General features: G+C 38.7%; 1 protein-coding gene across 1 annotated transcript; it reads right to left on the reverse strand.

Annotated features, from left to right (window-relative positions):
- Positions 1-3,730: 3,730 nt before the first annotated feature.
- LOC132270453 (uncharacterized) lies at positions 3,731-4,884 on the reverse strand. The gene is made up of 2 exons (XM_059771631.1): positions 4,155-4,884; positions 3,731-3,840 (listed from the first exon to the last, which is right to left on the reverse strand). Exons 1-2 carry the CDS (start codon positions 4,882-4,884, stop codon positions 3,731-3,733), a joined length of 840 nt encoding a protein of 279 aa, XP_059627614.1.
- Positions 4,885-19,476: the final 14,592 nt, after the last annotated feature.

Raw genomic sequence — 19,476 nt, forward strand, 5'->3', positions numbered from 1 at the left:
TCTAGGTCTGTGTATCCAAAAACAGAAAAAGTGAAGAAGTACAAAATCATCTTTGGGGAAGCCCCCAAGACAAGATGAAAATTCAAGTGTTACTAAACTCCTGTTTATTATGGAATAACATATTAATTATACATGATCAAGAAATGAAATGATTTTTTTTCTCTATTTTAAAATAAGAAGATGGAAATTATAATGAAGCTACAGGAGTAGAAAAAAAGATCTAAGGATTCACTGGAAAGCACCCTTTGGCTGATCTCATTGATTATAATGCAAATATGTTATCCCAGACATGTTTTACAGTAATTTTTCATATAAATAACATGATAATAGGGATGAGCGGAAGAAAACAGTCAAAATTCGGAATCGGGCAACTAATTCTTTTATTAGGGGTGACAACAAATTTATTGGTGCTATCAAGTATTGCCTCAATGAGTTCCTGAATAAAAATGGGTTTTCTACTAATATTTGGAAGTGTCTAATTTTTCGACAAGGAGTTTAATTCTACAGACATCAAGGAATTCCATCGAATTGAGTATGATTGTATATATATGTAGGAGGGCACTCAATATGAAGAAGGAGAACGCACACAACTTTTATAAGACTCAAATATTGATATATTTCTTTCTCACTTCTTACTTACAAAAGAATTTGAGAACATGTATTTATAGGCACCAATACATGACTCTAGAAAGACACAAACTACAAGACAATAAATAAAACACTAAGTTTAACACAATTGTTTCATCTCCCAATGAGATAGTGCATGTATTCCACACATGAGTTGGTTCATGTATTTGGTTTATTTTTCCAACAATGCCTCCCGTAAACCAAATTTGCTTTTCATTCCCAACTTTGCAAGATTCTTCTTGAATAAAATTCCACCAAGAGGTTTTGTGAATAAATCTGCCATTTGTTCATCCATCTTGCAATATTCAACTTGAATTATTCCTTCATTGACAAGCTCCCTTAAGAAATGATAACGGATGCGAATATGCTTCGTCCTTCCATGTAGAACCGGGTCTTTTGTAACAGAGATAGTTGAACTATTGTCACAAAATAATGTTGTTGGCCCTTCTTGCTTGTGCTTGAGATTTTCCAAAATACCTTGCAACCAAATGATTTGACAACCGGCAAGTGAAGCAGCAATATACTCCACTTTCGTTGTAGAAAGAGTCACAATAGCTTATTTCTTCGAACTCCATGAAATTGCACCACTTCCAAGATTAAAGACATAACCGGATGTGCTCTTACTATCATTAATACTTCCCACTAAGTCACTATCCGTGTAGCCAACAAGTTTAACCGGAACATTTGCTTGATAAAAAATACCATAATCAATGGTTCCTTTCACATACCTCAAAATTCTTTTTGTAGCCTCCCAATGACTTGAATGTGGTTTCTCCATGAATCGGCTAACCAAACTTACTGCAAACATTATATCCGGCCTTATAGCGGTTAAGTACATCAAATTTCCAACCAAACTTCAAAACATGATAGAATCAACAAGCTTTCCTTCACCATTTTTGCTTAATTTTATTCCAGTGATGCATGGTGTTGAAACGGGATTGGCTTGCTCCATCTTGAATTTTTCCAGAATTTTTCTAGCATAACTTTCTTGAGAAATAAAAATTCCCTCTTTAGATTGATGAACTTCAATGCCCAAAAAATGATGCAGCTCACCCAAGTCCGTCATTTCAAATTCTTTCATCATTGAGACTTTAAAATCATTCAACAATTTCAGATTATTGCCGGTAAAAATCAAGTCATCAACATAAAGACTCACAATCATGAAGCCTCCTTCCAAATCATTTTTGATGTAGAGTGTGTGTTCATAAGGACACTTTTGAAAACCATTTCTCTCAAAATATGAATTAATGCTGCTATACCAAGCTCGTGGGGATTGCTTTAAGCCATATAAAGCTTTGTTAAGCTTATACACCTTGTGTTCTTCCCCATTTTTCACAAACCCAAGAGGTTGTTCAACATAAATTTCTTCTTCAAGGATCCCATTCAAAAAGGCGGATTTAACATCCATTTGGAACAACTTCCAATCATTTTGGGCAGCAAGAGAAATTATCAAACGAATGGTATCAAGTCGAGAGACTGGAGCAAATACCTCATTATAATCCTCCCCTTCTTTTGGTTTGTAACCTTTTGCAACAAGCCGTGCTTTGTACTTGTTGATGGAGCCATCGGGATTCACCTTTGTCTTGAAAACCCATTTCACACCAATGGAATTTTTGTTTGGTGGTAGATTAGCCAACTCCCATGTACCATTCTTTTCAATGGCATTAATTTCTTCATTCATTGCTTTCTTCCACTTTTCCTCTTTGCATGCTTCTTCATAAAAGATTGGATCTTCCCCTGCAAAGAAAGCAAAAAAGACAAGGTTGTCTTAATTCACTTCATTGGTAGATTCATAGAGTTCTTGCAAGCTTCTTGTCTTCCTCCCATGAGAAGATGGAGGGCCTTGAGAGGATCCTTCACTTGATGAGAGACATGTTGAAGACAAATCACCATTAATTTCCACACCTTGAAAATCATCAAAAATTGTTGCATTTGAAGAACCACCTGTTTTTTAATCAAGAAAAGAAGCATTTTCATCAAATTTTACATCTCTATTAATCACAATTTTCTTTGTTTCCGGATTGTATAGCTTATAAGCTTTGGACCTTTCGCTATACCTAATAAAAATGCATTTTTCGGCCTTATTATCAAGCTTATTTCTCATCGCATCCGGAATATGTGCATAAGCAACACTTCCAAAAATCTTCAAGTGTTGAACACTAGGCTTTCTTCCATACCATGCTTCATGAGGTGTACGATTCTTCAAAATTGTTATGGGAGATCTGTTGATCAAATAAATAGCACAAGATACTGCTTCCACCCAAAATTCTGATGGCAATTTTTTCTTTTTAAGCATGCATCTTGCCATTTCCATGACCGTTCTATTTTTCCTTTCACTCACACCATTTTGTTGTGGTGTGCGTCTAACTGTTAACTCATGCTGTATGCCAATATCTCTACACAACCTCTCAAATTCATTGGAAAGATATTCACGCCCTTGATCACTTCTTAATGTTTTAATTGGAAAACCGGAAAATTTTTCAACTTGGGCCTTGAAATCTTTGAAAGCTTGAAATGATTGAGATTTTTTTTTGAGAATATATACCCAATTTTTTCTAGTGAAGTCATCAATAAATAGGAGAAAATATCTATTACCTCTAGGAGATGGAATCGGTAATGGACCACACAAATCTGTATGAACAAACTCCAATGGATGCTTAGCATGCCACAAGGATTGTGAAGGAAATGGATCTCTGTGTTGTTTTCCAAGCATGCATTCTTCACAAATTCCATCTATACTTTCAATTTGAGGTAGCCCTTCCACCATTTTTTTTGATGCCAACAATTTCAAACTTCCAAAATTTAAGTGTCCAAACCTGTCATGCCACAACTTGGAGTCTCCTTTGTCAACACTAGTGAAATAAGAAATATTAGCAATTTGAAGCTTGAGAGGAAAAAGTTTGTTAGCCGCCATCCCAATTTTAGCAACAAGCTGATTGTTTTTTGTCATGATGCATGCATAATCATGAAAATGAATATCATATCCTTTTCGCAAAAGATGACCGGTGCTAAGTAAATTACCTTTCAAGCCGGGCGCACAATAAACTTCCGACATTTTCTCAATTTTGCCGGAATTTGTTTTGAATGAAACTTCTCCAATGCCTTAAATTTTGTAAACTCTGGCATCTCCAATCGTTACTTGGTCATAATCCACTTCAACCAAATTTGAAAACAGATTTTTGTTGCCGGTCATGTTCTTGCTAGCACCATTATCTAAGTACCATACATCATCAGTATTATCACCATGACATGCAATCAACAAAGTTTCATGAGAGTCATTTTCATGAAAATCAGACTGTTTTCATGCATAAAACCAGTCTCATTTTTTTCAGCTTGTTTGTACCAACATTCACTAATTTTGTGACCAGGTTTATGGCAATGAAAACATTCAACATAGCCTTTTCTTCCTTGGTAAAAACCACAGCCTCTTCCTCTTTGTGAAAAATTTGTGTGTTGATTTTTCTCATTTTCTTTTGAAAGATTTTCATTTTTTGAAAAAAGTCTTCCTCTTCCACGGAAATTAGAACCTCTTCCTCGAAAATTTCCACTCCTTCCACGGCCTCGACCATGGTTGTAACCACGGCCTCTTGTAATTAAAACTTGAGATTTAAGAGCTTGGTCAAGAGGAGGAGGAGGAGGATTTCTTTGATTAATCCGAATTTCATGAGCCTTTAAAGTTCCCAATAAATAATCTAGAGAAAGAGAAGAGAAATCTCTAGATTCTTCAATGGCAACTACAACATAATCAAATTTTTTAGGCAAGCTGCGAAGAATTTTTTCAACCACTCTTTCATCTTCTAAAATTTCTCCATTAGAAGCCATTTGATTTACTATGGATGTAACATTTGTAAAATACTCGGAAATAGATGAATTCTCCTTCATTTCTAACTTCTCAAATTCCGATCTTAAGGTTTGAAGACGTACCTTTTTTACTTTTTCCTCACCTTTGTATGCCGCTTGTATAATCTCCCAAGCTTGCTTGGATTTGGTGGCTTTTGCAATTCTTTCGTAGATTGGCATTTCAATTGTTTGGTAGATTGTGAAAAGTGCCTTGCTATCCTTTTCTCGCTTCTCATTCAAAACATTCTTTTGTGCTTGAGTTAAATCATCTTCATTTTCGGGTTCATCAAAACCCTCTTCTACAACATTCCATAACTTCATTGATTTGAGCAGCACCTTTACATTGTTGCTCCAATAATCATAATTGTCTCCGTTGAAGCGAGGAATAAGAGAAGCCCAATTGCTTGTATTTGCCATGAGATAATTCTAAAATTTTTCTGTTACCTTCTTCTTTAAGCTCGGAATTGAAAGCCACCTTCCTGCCAATTACTTGGGAGTGCCTTTGATAACAACCAAGGCTCCACCTCTTACAATCTACTCTCTTTAGCACATTAGTGTTACGGAGAATAATTGTATGCGAAGGGTGTAGAAAATTAGAGAATTTTGTAGGAATATTATGTAAAGGGGTTGTGGAGTGTAACAGAATTTTGTACCGATATCATAAATATTGTAGATGTTTTGATGGAGTCTTCTAAAAAGTTGATCTTGGTAGTCTATTTTAATGTACCATAACCATTCATTGAGAAGATTAATTGTCTATAAATAGAGAGGAAGCCACCCACGCATCATTGAGGAGGTTGTTGTCTTTAAATTTTAAATGTTAGGGAAGGTTAAAAAAAAATTCTAACGCGTTTTGATTTCTCAATTTAAAATAGATAGTAGTATTATTGGTTATGAATTAAGTAAAAGAATGAATGGAAAATGCATATTTTATTTTTGGATGCATCCAATTAGTGTGCACAATTAGTGTGCTGAATTTGAAATTCAACAAAGTTTAAATAATTGATTTGATGTCACCTAAATATAACAATATTGTAATGTAAAACTTTAACACAAAGTGTAACACTTCCTTTAAAAACCCATATACATATACATATATATATATATATATATATATATAGGAGATCCAAAGTGTTAGATGATATTTCTCTTATCGTCAATAGGCATCAAATTAACATCTCTCTTGCATCAAACCATAAGTATTTTCCAAATCATAAATAGTTCTCTTCTAACTCATTTCCATGTCCGCAACAGGAGCACACATTGTTGATACATATATATGCTTCATGTGACCTTTAAGATATAATAAACCTTATATTAATATGTCATAAGTTAACTAAAATATGATAAGAAATCATTAATTAAATATGCAACTCTATATTTAATTAAATATGCAAAATAAAGCAATAAAATAATAATAATAAATAGAAAACCTGGACCAAGGCTAGTATTGGATACTATATCCTTAAGACAGATTCGCCCCGCTATGATGCTAACGAACTTAGTGGCGTCTATCTCCCAGGATACAACGGTCTACATCCACCAGTAGTAGTACTACAAACTCGTGTATACGGCGAACCTCCTCCGTGTAATACTCTCTCTGACTCAAAATGCATCTATACTATATAAATGCTGAATTGGGTGTAATCGAACCAAATGGTTCGGACCAATCTTAATATGGCTCGATGAAATTGAATTAGGGTCTAAGTGGTTCGGACCACTTAACCTATGGTTTAAACCCACTTGGGTTGGGTTCAAGTCTAGAGAGGGAGATAGAAGAAATTGAAAAATGAATAACCTGCAAATGATCCAAAGGGGGGTATTTATAGAAACATAATGTGATGACCCTGTGGGCGGGTGTGCCGTGGGCGGGTGCGAGAGACACTGTCAGGCTACCACACTGGCGAGCTACGGGTGCACAGTCCCACATCGCCTGGGTAGAGGAAAGTGTGTCACCTGGTGCACAGTCCCACATCGCCTGGGTAGAGGAAAGTGTGTCACCTCCAATTGGTATGAGGCCTTTTGGGGTGAAGCCCAAGAGCAAAACCGTGCGGGCTCAGGCCCAAAGCGGACAATATCATACCATGTGGTGGAGCGGGTCGTTACAAATGGTATCAGAGCCTGACCCAGCCGGAAGTGTGCCGACGGGGACGTCGGGCCTCCAAGGGGGGTGGATTGTGATGACCATGTGGGCGGGTGTGCCGTGGGCGGGTGCGAGAGACACTGTCAGGCTACCACACTGGCGAGCTACGGGTGCACAGTCCCACATCGCCTGGGTAGAGGAAAGTGTGTCACCTGGTGCACAGTCCCACATCGCCTGGGTAGAGGAAAGTGTGTCACCTCCAATTGGTATGAGGCCTTTTGGGGTGAAGCCCAAGAGCAAAACCGTGCGGGCTCAGGCCCAAAGCGGACAATATCATACCATGTGGTGGAGCGGGTCGTTACACATAAATGCCTTTTCGGATTGGGTGCATCTCTTCATCATTGGACACAACCATTGCAATAGGTTGCAATGGTTCACATGGTGTCTGTTCATCATTGGACACAACCATTCCAATAGGTTGCAATGGTTCACATGGTGTCTGTTCACCACTAGACACATCTATTCCAATAGGTCGCAATGGTTCACATGGTGTCTGTTCACCAATAGACACATCCACTCCAATTGGTTGCAATGGTTCACATGATGTCTGTTCACCAATAGACACATCCACTCCAATAGGTTGCAATGTGCCTTTTCGAGTGGGTGCAACTATGGGTTATGATGGTTCGGAAAAATGTGTAACCCTTTGAAAAAACTAAAAAGTGGTTTTTTTTTTTTTTTAATTTAAAAGGTGTAACCCTTTAGAAAAACTAAAATATGGTTTTTTAATTTAAAAGGTGTAGCATTTTAGAAAAACTAAAAAGTAGTTTTTTTAATTCAAAAAACCAACCACCTAAAAATCCCACCCATTTGTGAAACCCATTTAAATAAGCCCAGCCCAAAATTAGGCCCAATCCAAAATTCCAAAAAAGAATAATCTGGACTTTACAATTAAGCCTAAGCCCAAGCCCAAATCCTAAACTCAGCTTATTTAAATTTCAATTTATTTCAACATTTTTTCCATTTGAGACAAACACTTCCCACATTTTGCATACCCATTTAGGCTTATCAAAACACCATACTTTGGAGCTAATTTCTCATTCACCTGGAAACGGATTTAAGAAAGTAAATATACCACGTTCATCTCCTTGCGGAGATAAACACGTTCGTCTAGAGATCCGCAAAAAATTATTAGCGGAATCTATTCCAAATCTCATTCAAAGTTTATGCTTTTAATGCCTCTGTTTCCAACAATCCCCCACATGAATGAAAATTTGCATAAAATGCAAAAGATGATCATGCAGATACTAGAGAGAGTATAGTCGGAATGTTACTGCATCAGGATAGGTGGCTTTTGGCTTTGAACCTTCCCTAGTGTATTACTATCGGATTTACTGGCTAACCAGCGAACGCGATGTCTTGAATTGTTCAGCCGTTTGTGTAAACCAAGACAATAACAAACACACAGTACATTTCCTCACAAAGTTGGTTCTTATTGTTGTGTTCATTTTGGCCCTGAACAAGTCCTGGTATTCAATGAGTGCTCCAGAAAACTTAGCCTTTATAGTTCTCATAAAAGTGGCCCCACTTTACACTCATATAGGTGATTTCTTATTAAGAGTATCCTACCATACCCCACTTGTAATACCCCTAATTTTAAAAAGGATATTCCTGATATTTAATGGTATTTAATTTATTATTTAAGTGCATTTTATTTGATTATGTGTCATTATTTTTTTTTATTATGTGCTTAATTGTTTTCTTTTGTGGTGATTTAATTTATTTAAATGATATTTATTTTTAGTTATTTGATTGGAATTACTTATTAGTATTTTAATTATTTAATTGGCATTAATGGTTTAAGTGTAATTGGTTTAATTATTTTATGTGTGTCTTATTTTATGTGTGTCTTATTTGGTTTAATTGGGTTTACTAATTATTATTTTGTTCAATTAGATTATTTGTTAAGTATTTAATGGTGAATAGGGTAATTAGGTAAATAAATCTAACTAAGGTTTTAATTACAGTAAAATTAGGGTTTTATATTATAGCCGTCGTAGGTTTCTACGTTAATTGGATGGGCCGGTTAGGATTGTGAGTTGGACTTAAATGAATCTAGGGTTTAAGAAAACTCTATAAGTACAAGGTAGACGTCTGTGTAGGGTTTTTTTTAAACAAAGCACACGTTTTGTAGAAGTGGAGAAGGAAAAACGCAGTTTTTCACATTCTGCCAAGGTTTGATCAAAGCTCCGATCCTGCTTCGTCCGTGGTCCGATCGAGCTGAATTTTGGAGGAGAGGTTCACGACTCAGTGACGCATAATCTAAACGGTGAAGATCAGAGTTTGACCTCGGGAACAGTGATTCGTACTCGTGAACAGTAACTGGGTCGCACAGGTTTTTTTCCATTCTGCCCAGATTTCATCAAATATCCGATCCCGTTTCGTCCGTGGTCCGATCGAGCTGAAATTTGGAGTATAGGTTCATGACTCAGTGTTGCACAATCTGAACGGTGGAGATCAGATTTTGAGTTTGGGAATAGTGTTTCGTACCCGTGAAGAGTAACCGGGTTTTGGAACTCGCCGGGATTTTTTTAAGAAGACGACGTTGAAACTTTGAACAAAAGTTTCTGAGGCAAGATTTTATCCTTACTCTTTCCCTTAGGCTTCATACTCTTTGCACTCTTAAATGATTTCAGGATTAATGAAGATTAAACCAAACTAAAATGATATCTGTTTTGCTATTAAACTGGTAGTTACAGTAGTGTTGTATGCTTGTTCAACCTAGACTAAGCATGTTTGTGGATGCATTGTGGTTCTGTGGTTCACATTTTTCCTTACCACTGCTAGTATAAATTATTGGAAGGATGGGTCTAGATGATAGCTATCTTAACCTCTGTAATAGCAACTGTTGGAACTTAAATACTAGGAGGATTTGAGTTTAACACTAGATCGGTTTTGTGGAACACTATAATTTGAGCATGTCTACATACATACTGTGAATATTGTTTTGATGCTTACATTATCACAGTTAGTATCAACTGTGGAGGTTAGGATTTTGTGATACATACCCTACATATCTGTATGTCATTTGTAAGGTGTTAAATGGAAGTTTTAATTAATTCTGTCTTTATATCAGACTAAAGGGAACAACTTAAATTGGGCATGTATATGTTGTTGTTGTGACCCTATTTATCAATGCTTATTTTATCACTGCTAACATTGAATGTTGGATGTTGGAATTTAGTTGATATATACTTGATTTATTGGTATTATTGACTACTGGAGGATTGGAAAGTAGGCACCGGTATGGGACGGTGGCATACTAAGGATGGGTTTGGTTTTTAAAACAATACCATTACCCACCTACTTGGAATAAGGATGGGATTAACTAAAAGTTAAGTCCCGTGGATTTGTATTGTCATGGCAACTACTTGTTGAGCGGCAATACCAGGGATTTTGGATGGATTTTATATATGTACTGTTATGGTGCCTCGGTATGAGCTTGAGCCTCAGGACCGATGGCTAGGGAGCGTATATGCATCGGGATGTGTAGCTGGCTACGATGGTTGGAGGTGTACCCTGTTTAGGTATAGGTACATATGCCCACTTCGTGTGCATTTTAGCATGTTACCTCTATTCAGGTTGAGACCGGCCTGTAGTCCAGTGAGAGTCCTTTAGTGTGACTATATATATATATTTACGAACTATTAGCTATTGTTGAATTGTTTATGATGTACATGCGTATCGGGCCTCTGTTTGGATTGTAGTAGTATAGAACTTGCGCGTGGGCCTAACCCGCTTCTATTTTTCAGGTACACGACAGTTCCAGGCTTAGACGTGTTCGTGCTGAGCAGAGGTCTCTATTCACTCTTCCGACGATGTAGGGCTCTCTCTATAATTTTATTTCTGGACGTTTATTACAATTGTTCTATCTTCCGTTTGGATGTTTAATAGGGGTCCACTAGAGATAGATTCCCAAGTTGTAAACTGATGGAGTTTTGGAGTTTGGGTTTGATGGATTTTAATAATTATAATATTTTGCGGATTCTATTTTTAGTTCCTTCCAGCTTTAATTTCATTTCTTAATTTATTTTGTATTCCGTGTTCATTATAAAATATTAATTGTTTGATATTCCCTCGGGTTTGGGCCTGGGCCTGATCAACCCGTGTCTCGGATCCGAGGGGTATCTCAGTTGGTATCAGAGCACTCCAGGTTCAAGTGTCTCTAGGATGTTTTCGTATTAAGTCTTCCGCGTAGCGTTTTCTCTTGAATAGAGCTTAAGTTAGGATTCATTGTATTCCTTATGGTTCGTATAGAAAGGGTACTGACGTCTGTCTTTTTGTGTTAACAGATGGTTAACGCTAGAAATGGACAAAACATGCAAGGAACTAGGAAGGAAAGGAGAACGGCACGTAGGCAACAATATCTCCTACGGCGTCAGCAAATGGAGGAAGAGCAGCAAAGGCTTGGGTTTCAAGATGACATGGATCAGTTTCAGGAGGAACAGGAGAATGTTCAACAGACTCTGGACCAGGTCAGAGATCCAGAGATTCCTCCTCACCTCAATGACCTCGTTGCTCGGGCTATAGAGGCTGGGGTAACAGCTGCACTTCGGAATCAGCCTCAGGTACAGCCGGCACCTGTACTAGCACCAGTGGTTCAGACGGATTCTTGGGGAAAGGCTAGGAGCTCTTTCACAAAGGGGAGTCCACCTGTGTTCTCAGGCTCAACCGATGCGAGAGCAGCTCACCAGTGAAAACAGGACATTGAGTGTCATCTTCGTTTGGTTCAGTGCACGGAGGTTCAGAAGCAGATGCTTGCTACTTTCAAGCTAGTTGGGGATGCACTACAGTGGTGGGAGTCAGTTACCACCTCAGAGGAGAGGATGACATTGTCTTATGATGAGTTCAGTGCTTGCTTTGATGAGAAATATTTTCCCTATGCAGTCAGGGCAGCTATGAAGACCGAGTTTCTAAGTCTGCAGCAGGGAAACATGACAGTAGCGGAGTATGAGCAGCAGTTCACACGCTTGTCTCTCTTTGCACAGGAGGAGGTGGATACAGAGGAGAAGAAGCGCAACAGTTTTGTCAAGGGACTGATGTGGTCTATCAAGAGAGCTATTACAGGTAGTCCAGCCTACACTACCTATGCTCAGGTGGTAGATGCCGCTCTACAACAGTATCAGTTGACTGTGGACATCAGACAGGCTCGTGGTGAGAAGCGGGGAGATAAAGACTCTACTAATCAGTCAGCTGAAAAGGGGAATAGCAATGGTTACCGGCAGAATGACAAAGGCAAGTTCCAAGGACAACAGCCTTGGAAGAAGCACAAAGGTGGTTCAGATGCTCACCGGAATGGGGCACCTATTCAGAGGCAACAGAATGGGGGACCATAGGCAGGACAGGGTCAGCCACAGGCTAACCGACAGAGGAGGCCATTTGGTACTTTCCAGGGTAGTTGTTACACTTGTGGAGAGTATGGTCATACCACCAGGCAGTGTCCTAAAGCAGGACAAGGACAGGGACAAAGACAATATGTGCAGCAGGGACAGAGGGCGCCAGTGCCTCTACCAGCTCCACAGGTTCCACGGATTCAGGGACAAACACATTTGGCTTTACCGGCACCGCCGCAGACTCAGGGACAGACACCACAACAGTTGCACTATGGCAGGGTGTATAACCCCATGCCACAAGATGTTCAGGCACCTCAGACTATTGAGGGTAAGTTTCTTATTCATGGTTTGCATGGACGTGTTTTATTTAATACGGGTGCTACACACTCATTTGTAGCTAGGACTTTTGTTGCTTTGTCTGGGATGAGGACGAGGGTATGTACTAGACCTCAGGGTATTTCTACACCATTGGGTGATACAGCTATTATACATAAGAGTGATGGGCCTGTGACACTAGATATTGGCAGACTCAGATTTCTAGCCAATCTATTGGTCCTGGACATGCACACTTATGATGTGATACTTGGGATGGATTGGTTGTCTCACTACCATGCCCAAGTTGTTTGTTTTGATAGATCTGTTATTTTTACCATACCTGGTCAGGATATGTATGTAGTAGCTATGCCACGTTCTAAAGGGGGCGGTAGCACCTATTTGTTCCATGTGGAGGAGGAAAATGAGGAGGGGATTACTATGTCATTGGATAACATACCGATTGTACAGGATTTCCCGGATATATTTCAGGAGATTCCAGGGTTACCACCTAGTCGCGAGATCGATTTTGTGATAGACTTAGCTCCAGGCACTGCGCCTATTGCTAGGGCATCCTATAGGATGGCACTGGTAGAGATGAGAGAGCTGAGGGATCAGATTCAGCAGTTACTCAGCCAGGGTTTTATTCGTAGGAGTACATCACCTTGGGGAGCACCGGTTCTGTTTGTAAAGAAGAAGGATGGTTCGCTTCGTCTGTGTATAGATTACAGGAAGTTGAATAAGGTTACGATTTGTAGCAAGTATCCTTTGCCCAGGATTGATGACTTGTTTGATCAGTTAAGGGGAGCCACATATTTCTCCAAGATTGATCTACGTTCTTGGTATCATCAGCTGAAGGTCAGGGAGCAGGATGTTCCTAAGACAGCATTTCTCACGCGATATGGTTCTTATGAGTTTCGAGTTATGCCGTTTGGGATGACTAATGCACCTGCAGTATTCATGGACTTAATGAATAGAGTCTTCCGGGCTTATTTGGATCAGTTTGTTATTGTCTTTATTGATGACATCTTGATCTATTCTCGGTCGGAGGACGATTATGCTAGACATCTTCGCATAATCTTGCAGACGCTTCGTGAGCACCAGTTATATGCCAAGTTCTAGAAGTGTGAATTTTGGCAGCGGGAGGTGAAATTTCTGGGTCACGTGGTGTCAGAAAATGGGATAGCAGTGGATCCGGCCAAGGTTTCAGCGGTGGTTGAGTGGGGACAGCCTACATCACCTACTGAGATTCGAAGTTTTCTCGGTCTGGCAGGATATTACAGGAGATTCATCCAGGGGTTCTCTAAGATAGCAGGACCACTCACTCATCTGACCAAGAAGGGTGTACAGTTCGTGTGGGATGAACACTATCAGCGAGCTTTTGATGAGCTGAAAAGGAAGCTGACTTCTGCACCGGTTCTGGCTACTCCGCAGAACGGGATAGAGTATCTTGTTTACACGGATGCTTCGTTGCAGGGTCTTGGATGTGTATTGATGCAGGAAGAGCGACCGATTTCTTATGGATCTCGGAAACTTAAGCCTCATGAGCTTAATTATCCAACACATGATTTGGAGTTGGCAGCAGTGGTCTTTGCCTTGCGTATTTGGAGGCATTATCTGTTGGGTGAGTCCTTCAGATTATTTAGTGATCACAAGAGTCTGCAGTACTTGTTCACTCAGCTGGAGCTAAATATGAGACAGCGCAGGTGGTTGGAGTTTGTAAAAGACTATCATTTTTCTATACAGTACTATCTAGGGAAAGCGAATGTAGTGGCGTATGCACTCAGTCGCCGACCTGTTGGTAGTCTTTCTGCTCTATTCACTACTGAGTGGAATGCTTTAAAGAGTGTGGATGAGTTATCGGATGCTTTTATGGCTTGCATGGTGGTTACACCTTCCATCATTCGCAAGGTTTTACAAGCACAACTCACCGATCAGCAGTGTGTCGACAAGGTCGCAGAGATAGCTTCCGGAGAGGTTCCATTCTACTATGTTGGGGCTGATGGAGGTTTAAGGTACAAGGGACGGTTAGTGATACCTTCTGCTGATAATTTGAGGAAGGATGTGATGACTGAGACTCATCACTCTGAGTTATCTGTTCATCCAGGAGGCGATAAGATGTATCAAGATATGAAGCGGCAGTTTTGGTGGGCAGGTATGAAGAGGGACATTGCTCTTTTTGTTTCTCAATGTAGTACTTGTCAGATGGTTAAGATTGATCATCAGAGGCCGCTAGGAGCTCTACAACCACTACCAATTTCGGAGTGGAAATGGGAGAGCATATCTATGGATTTTGTGGAAGGGTTGCCAAATTCTTTCAAGGGGCATAATTCCATATGGGTCATTGTGGATAGGTTGACCAAGTCAGCTCATTTCTTGCCTATTTGCACTGACTACACTTCGGAGCAGTTGGCGAGGCTTTACATTTCAGAGATTGTGAAGCTACATGGCATTCCATTGTCTATTATATCGGACAGGGATTCGAGCTTTGTATCTGGATTTTGGAAGAGTTTTCAGCAGGCTTTAGGTACGGAGTTACACCTTAGTACTGCTTATCATCCTCAGACTGACGGACAGACTGAGAGGGTGAATCAGATTATGGAAGATATGCTTCGGTTGTGTGTTCTGGATTTCAAGGGCCACTGGGAGGAATATTTGCCACTTGTGGAGTTTGCTTATAACAATAGTTTCCAGAAGACTATTGGTATAGCACCATTTGAGGCATTGTACGATCGACCGTGTCGGTCACCTGTTTGTTGGATGGAGGTTGGAGAGAATCGATTCTTAGGTCCTGAGTTTATCAAGGATTTCTCTGAAAAGATTGCTCTTATTCGAGATCGCATGCGTACTGCCCAAAGTAGGCAGAAGAGCTATGCTGATCATCGTACTCGGCCTTTGGAGTTTCAGGTTGGGGATCAGGTTCTACTCAAAGTGTCTCCTATGAAGGGTGTTATGCGCTTTGGGAAGAAAGGGAAGTTGTCACCGCGATTTGTTGGTCCATTCATGATTACGGATCGCATTGGAGCTGTTGCTTATCGGTTGAGACTTCCGGATACTTTGGATCGCGTCCACAACGTGTTTCATGTTTCCATGTTGCGGAAATTTCTTCGAGATGAGGATCGATATCAGCATATCGATGTTGGGGAGATTGCGTTGCAGCCGAATGCAACTTATTTAGAGCCACCGTGTCGTATTGTCGACCGACGAGATCAGATTCTTCGTAATAAGGTTATTCCTTTGGTTCGTGTTTAGTGGAGTCTTCACAATGAGTCTGAGTCCACTTGGGAACGAGAGGATGTCATTCGCTCACGGTTTCCTGAAATATTGGAAGAAGGTAAGAGTGAATTCCGAGGACGGAATTCCTTTTGTTAGGGGGGAAGAATGTAATACCCCTAATTTTAAAAAGGATATTCCTGATATTTAATGATATTTAATTTATTATTTAAGTGCATTTTATTTGATTATGTGTCATTATTTTTTTTTTTATTAGGTGCTTAATTGTTTTCTTTTGTGGTGATTTAATTTATTTCTTTTGTGGTGATTTAATTTATTTAAATGATATTTATTTTTAGTTATTTGATTGGAATTACTTGTTAGTGTTTTACTTATTTAAGTGACATTAATGGTTTAAGTGTATTTGGTTTAGTTATTTGATTGGAATTACTTGTTAGTGTTTTAATTATTTAATTGGCATTAATGGTTTAAGTGTAATTGGTTTAATTATTCTATGTGTGTCTTATTTTATGTGTGTCTTATTTGGTTTAATTGGGTTTACTAATTATTATTTTGTTCAATTAGATTATTTGTTAAGTATTTAATGGTGAATAGGGTAATTAGGTAAATACATCTAACTAGGGTTTTAATTACAGTATAAATTAGGGTTTTATATTATAACCGTCGTAGGTTTCTACGTTAATTGGATGGGCCGGTTAGGATTGTGAGTTGGACTTAAATGAACCTAGGGTTTAGGAAAACTCTATAAGTATAAGGTAGACGTCTGTGTAGAGTTTTTTTTAAACAAAGCACATGTTTTGTGGAAGTGGAGAAGGAAAAACGCAGTTTTTCACATTATGCCAAGGTTTGATCAAAGCCTCGATCCTACTTCGTCCGTGGTCCGATCGAGCTGAATTTTGGAGGAGAGGTTCACGACTCAGTGACGCACAATCTGAACGGTGGAGATCAGAGTTTGACCTCGGGAACAATGATTCGTACTCATGAACAATAACTGGGTCGAACAGGTTTTTTTCCATTCTGCCCAGATTTCATCAAAAATCCGATCCCGCTTCATCCGTGGTCCGATCGAGCTGAAATTTGGAGGATAGGTTCATGACTCAGTGTCGCACAATCTGAACGGTGGAGATCAGATTTTGAGTTCGGGAATAGTGTTTCGTACCCGTGAACAGTAACCGGGTTTTGGAACTCGCCGGGATTTTTTTAAGAAGACGACGTTGAAACTTTGAACAAAAGTTTCTGAGGCAAGATTCTATCCTTACTCTTTCCCTTAGGCTTCATACTCTTTGCACTCTTAAATGATTTCAGGATTAATGAAGATTAAACCAAACTAAAATGATATCTGTTTTGCTATGAAACTGGTAGTTACAGTAGTGTTGTATGCTTGTTCAACCTAGACTAAGCATATTTATGGATGCATTGTGGTTCTGTGGTTCACGTTTTTCCTTACCACTACTAGTATAAATTATTGGAAGGATGGGTCTAGATGATAGCTATCTTAACCTCTGTAATAGCAACTGTTGGAACTTAAATACTAGGAGGATTTGAGTTTAACACTAGATCGGTTTTGTGGAACACTATAATTTGAGCATGTCTACATACATACTGTGAATATTGTTTTGATGCTTACATTATCACAGTTAGTATCAACTGTGGAGGTTAGGATTTTGTGATACATACCCTACATATCTGTATGTCATTTGTAAGGTGTTAAATGGAAGTTTTAATTAATTCTGTCTTTATATCAGACTAAAGGGAACAACTTAAATTGGGCATGTATATGTTGTTGTTGTGACCCTGTTTATCAATGCTTATTTTATCACTGCTAACATTGAATGTTGGATGTTGGAATTTAGTTGATATATACTTGATTTATTGGTATTATTGACTACTGGAGGATTGGAAAGTAGGCACCGGTATGGGACGGTGGCATACTAAGGATGGGTTTGGTTTTTAAAACAATACCGTTACCCACCTACTTGGAATAAGGATGGGATTAACTAAAAGTTAAGTCCCGTGGATTTGTATTGTCATGGCAACTACTTGTTGAGCGGCAATACCAGGGATTTTGGATGGATTTTATATATGTACTGTTATGGTGCCTCGGTATGAGCTTGAGCCTCAGGACCGATGGCTAGGGAGCGTATATGCATCGGGATGTGTAACTGGCTACGATGGTTGGAGGTGTACCCTGTTTAGGTATAGGTACATATGCCCACTTTGTGTGCGTTTTAGCATGTTACCTCTATTCAGGTTGAGACCGGCCTGTAGTCCAGTGAGAGTCCTTTAGTGTGACTATATATATATATATTTATGGACTATTAGCTATTGTTGAATTGTTTATGATGTACATGCGTATCGGGCCTCTGTTTGGATTGTAGTAGTATAGAACTTGCGCGTGGGCCTGACCCGCTTCTATTTTTCAGGTACACGACAGTTCCAGGCTTAGACGTGTTCGTGCTGAGCAGAGGTCTCTATTCACTCTTCCGACGATGTAGGGCTCTCTCTATAATTTTATTTCTGGACGTTTATTACAGTTGTTCTATCTTCCGTTTGGATGTTTAATAGGGGTCCACTAGAGATGGATTCCCAAGTTGTAAACTGATGGAGTTTTGGAGTTTGGGTTTGATGGATTTTAATAATTATAATATTTTACGGATTCTATTTTTAGTTCCTTCCAGCTTTAATTTCATTTCTTAATTTATTTTGTATTCCGTGTTCATTATAAAATATTAATTGTTTGATATTCTCTCGGGTTTGGGCCTGGGCCTGATCAACCCGTGTCTCGGATCCGAGGGGTATCTCACCACTTGAATTTTCAAGGTATAAGAGTCATTAAAAGCGTAGCTTATCCTGATCCTCGTTGTAGGTAGCACTGTCTCATCATAGAAATAGGCAGAAGATTTATATCTTCCCAGTGCTTCTGGTGAGCCATTCAGAATTTATGTTGTCCCTTTGAACCTAGATCTTGAGATCTCCAGTCAACTAGGTTGGGTTTCCATTAAGATGACTCGTTAGCTTTCGGTTTTAAACCCCATTCCCCTCGATGATCTGTACAATTGCTCTCTAGTACAACCTTCAATTTTATATGTGGCCACAAGGTTGTGTTTAGAAATATTACACTCTGCAGAGATTTCTCCAGTTGAGAGCAAATGTATACTTTGTGCCCTAAAATTGCTTATTATTGGCACAGGTGTAGACTTATTTTGAAATGTCCTCTAAGTTAAGTCTTTTAACTTTTCTATTTGATTTATTCAAAGTTTTTAACTTTGATTCTTTACAAGAACATACAACTACACCTTTAATATTAAAGACATATCCACTCTTAGATTTGGAGTCTTTAATATCCATCATCCAGATTGTATCACTGTTATACCTCCAATTTAGTTAGATACCTCGATCTATGCAATATTGGACTTGGGGTGTATCACAACTACCCAATTTATTGTTTTTCAGTGATTCTATCCTGGATTAAAAATGTGTAATTAAACACAGTTATTAAGATGCCTTGCAATCTTAACCAATGATATACTTTGACTAGTATTTATATTTGAGATTTACATTTACAAAAGTTAACTAGGCTTTTATTATCATAACTAGTATTATCTCAATCTCACTCTATTGAAAATATACTATGTTATTAGATGTTAAATTTTTAATATCAAATATACTAATTAGTATATCATTAATTTTTTTTAAGGCATATAATAACTTATATATCATATTTATGTCATTGTCTTGGTACCAGCTTTAATCCACTCAAGGACTTATAAGCTTGCACACTTTACTCTTCAACTAAAGCAAATAACTCAGCTCTTTCGTTGGAAAAATAACTCTTCTAGTTGTTCCATAATATTTTCCTCATAGGGAACAACATGCATTATTGTTATAATACTATAAATGATTTTTGATTCTATCCAAAATCTCTTAGGATTAAGAACCCTACATTTATAAGTATTTCTTATCTGATGAGGTAACTCATAGCAAATT

The sequence above is a fragment of the Cornus florida genome, unplaced genomic scaffold (assembly GCF_030987335.1).
Source record: "Cornus florida cultivar Cherokee Brave unplaced genomic scaffold, ASM3098733v1 CherokeeBrave_3.0.0_Hap2_Chr08, whole genome shotgun sequence".
Lineage (NCBI taxonomy): Eukaryota > Viridiplantae > Streptophyta > Magnoliopsida > Cornales > Cornaceae > Cornus > Cornus florida.

What these genes read in the sequence shown, in the direction of transcription:
- LOC132270453 (XM_059771631.1), bottom strand. Translation starts at nt 4,884, where the DNA reads ATGGCAAATACAAGCAATTGGGCTTCTCTTATTCCTCGCTTCAACGGA. An exon ending in TGGAAATTTTCGAGGAAGAG is followed by an intron (nt 3,841 to 4,154) that starts GTTCTAATTTCC and finishes TATGGTACTTAG; the next exon opens with ATAATGGTGCTAGCAAGAAC.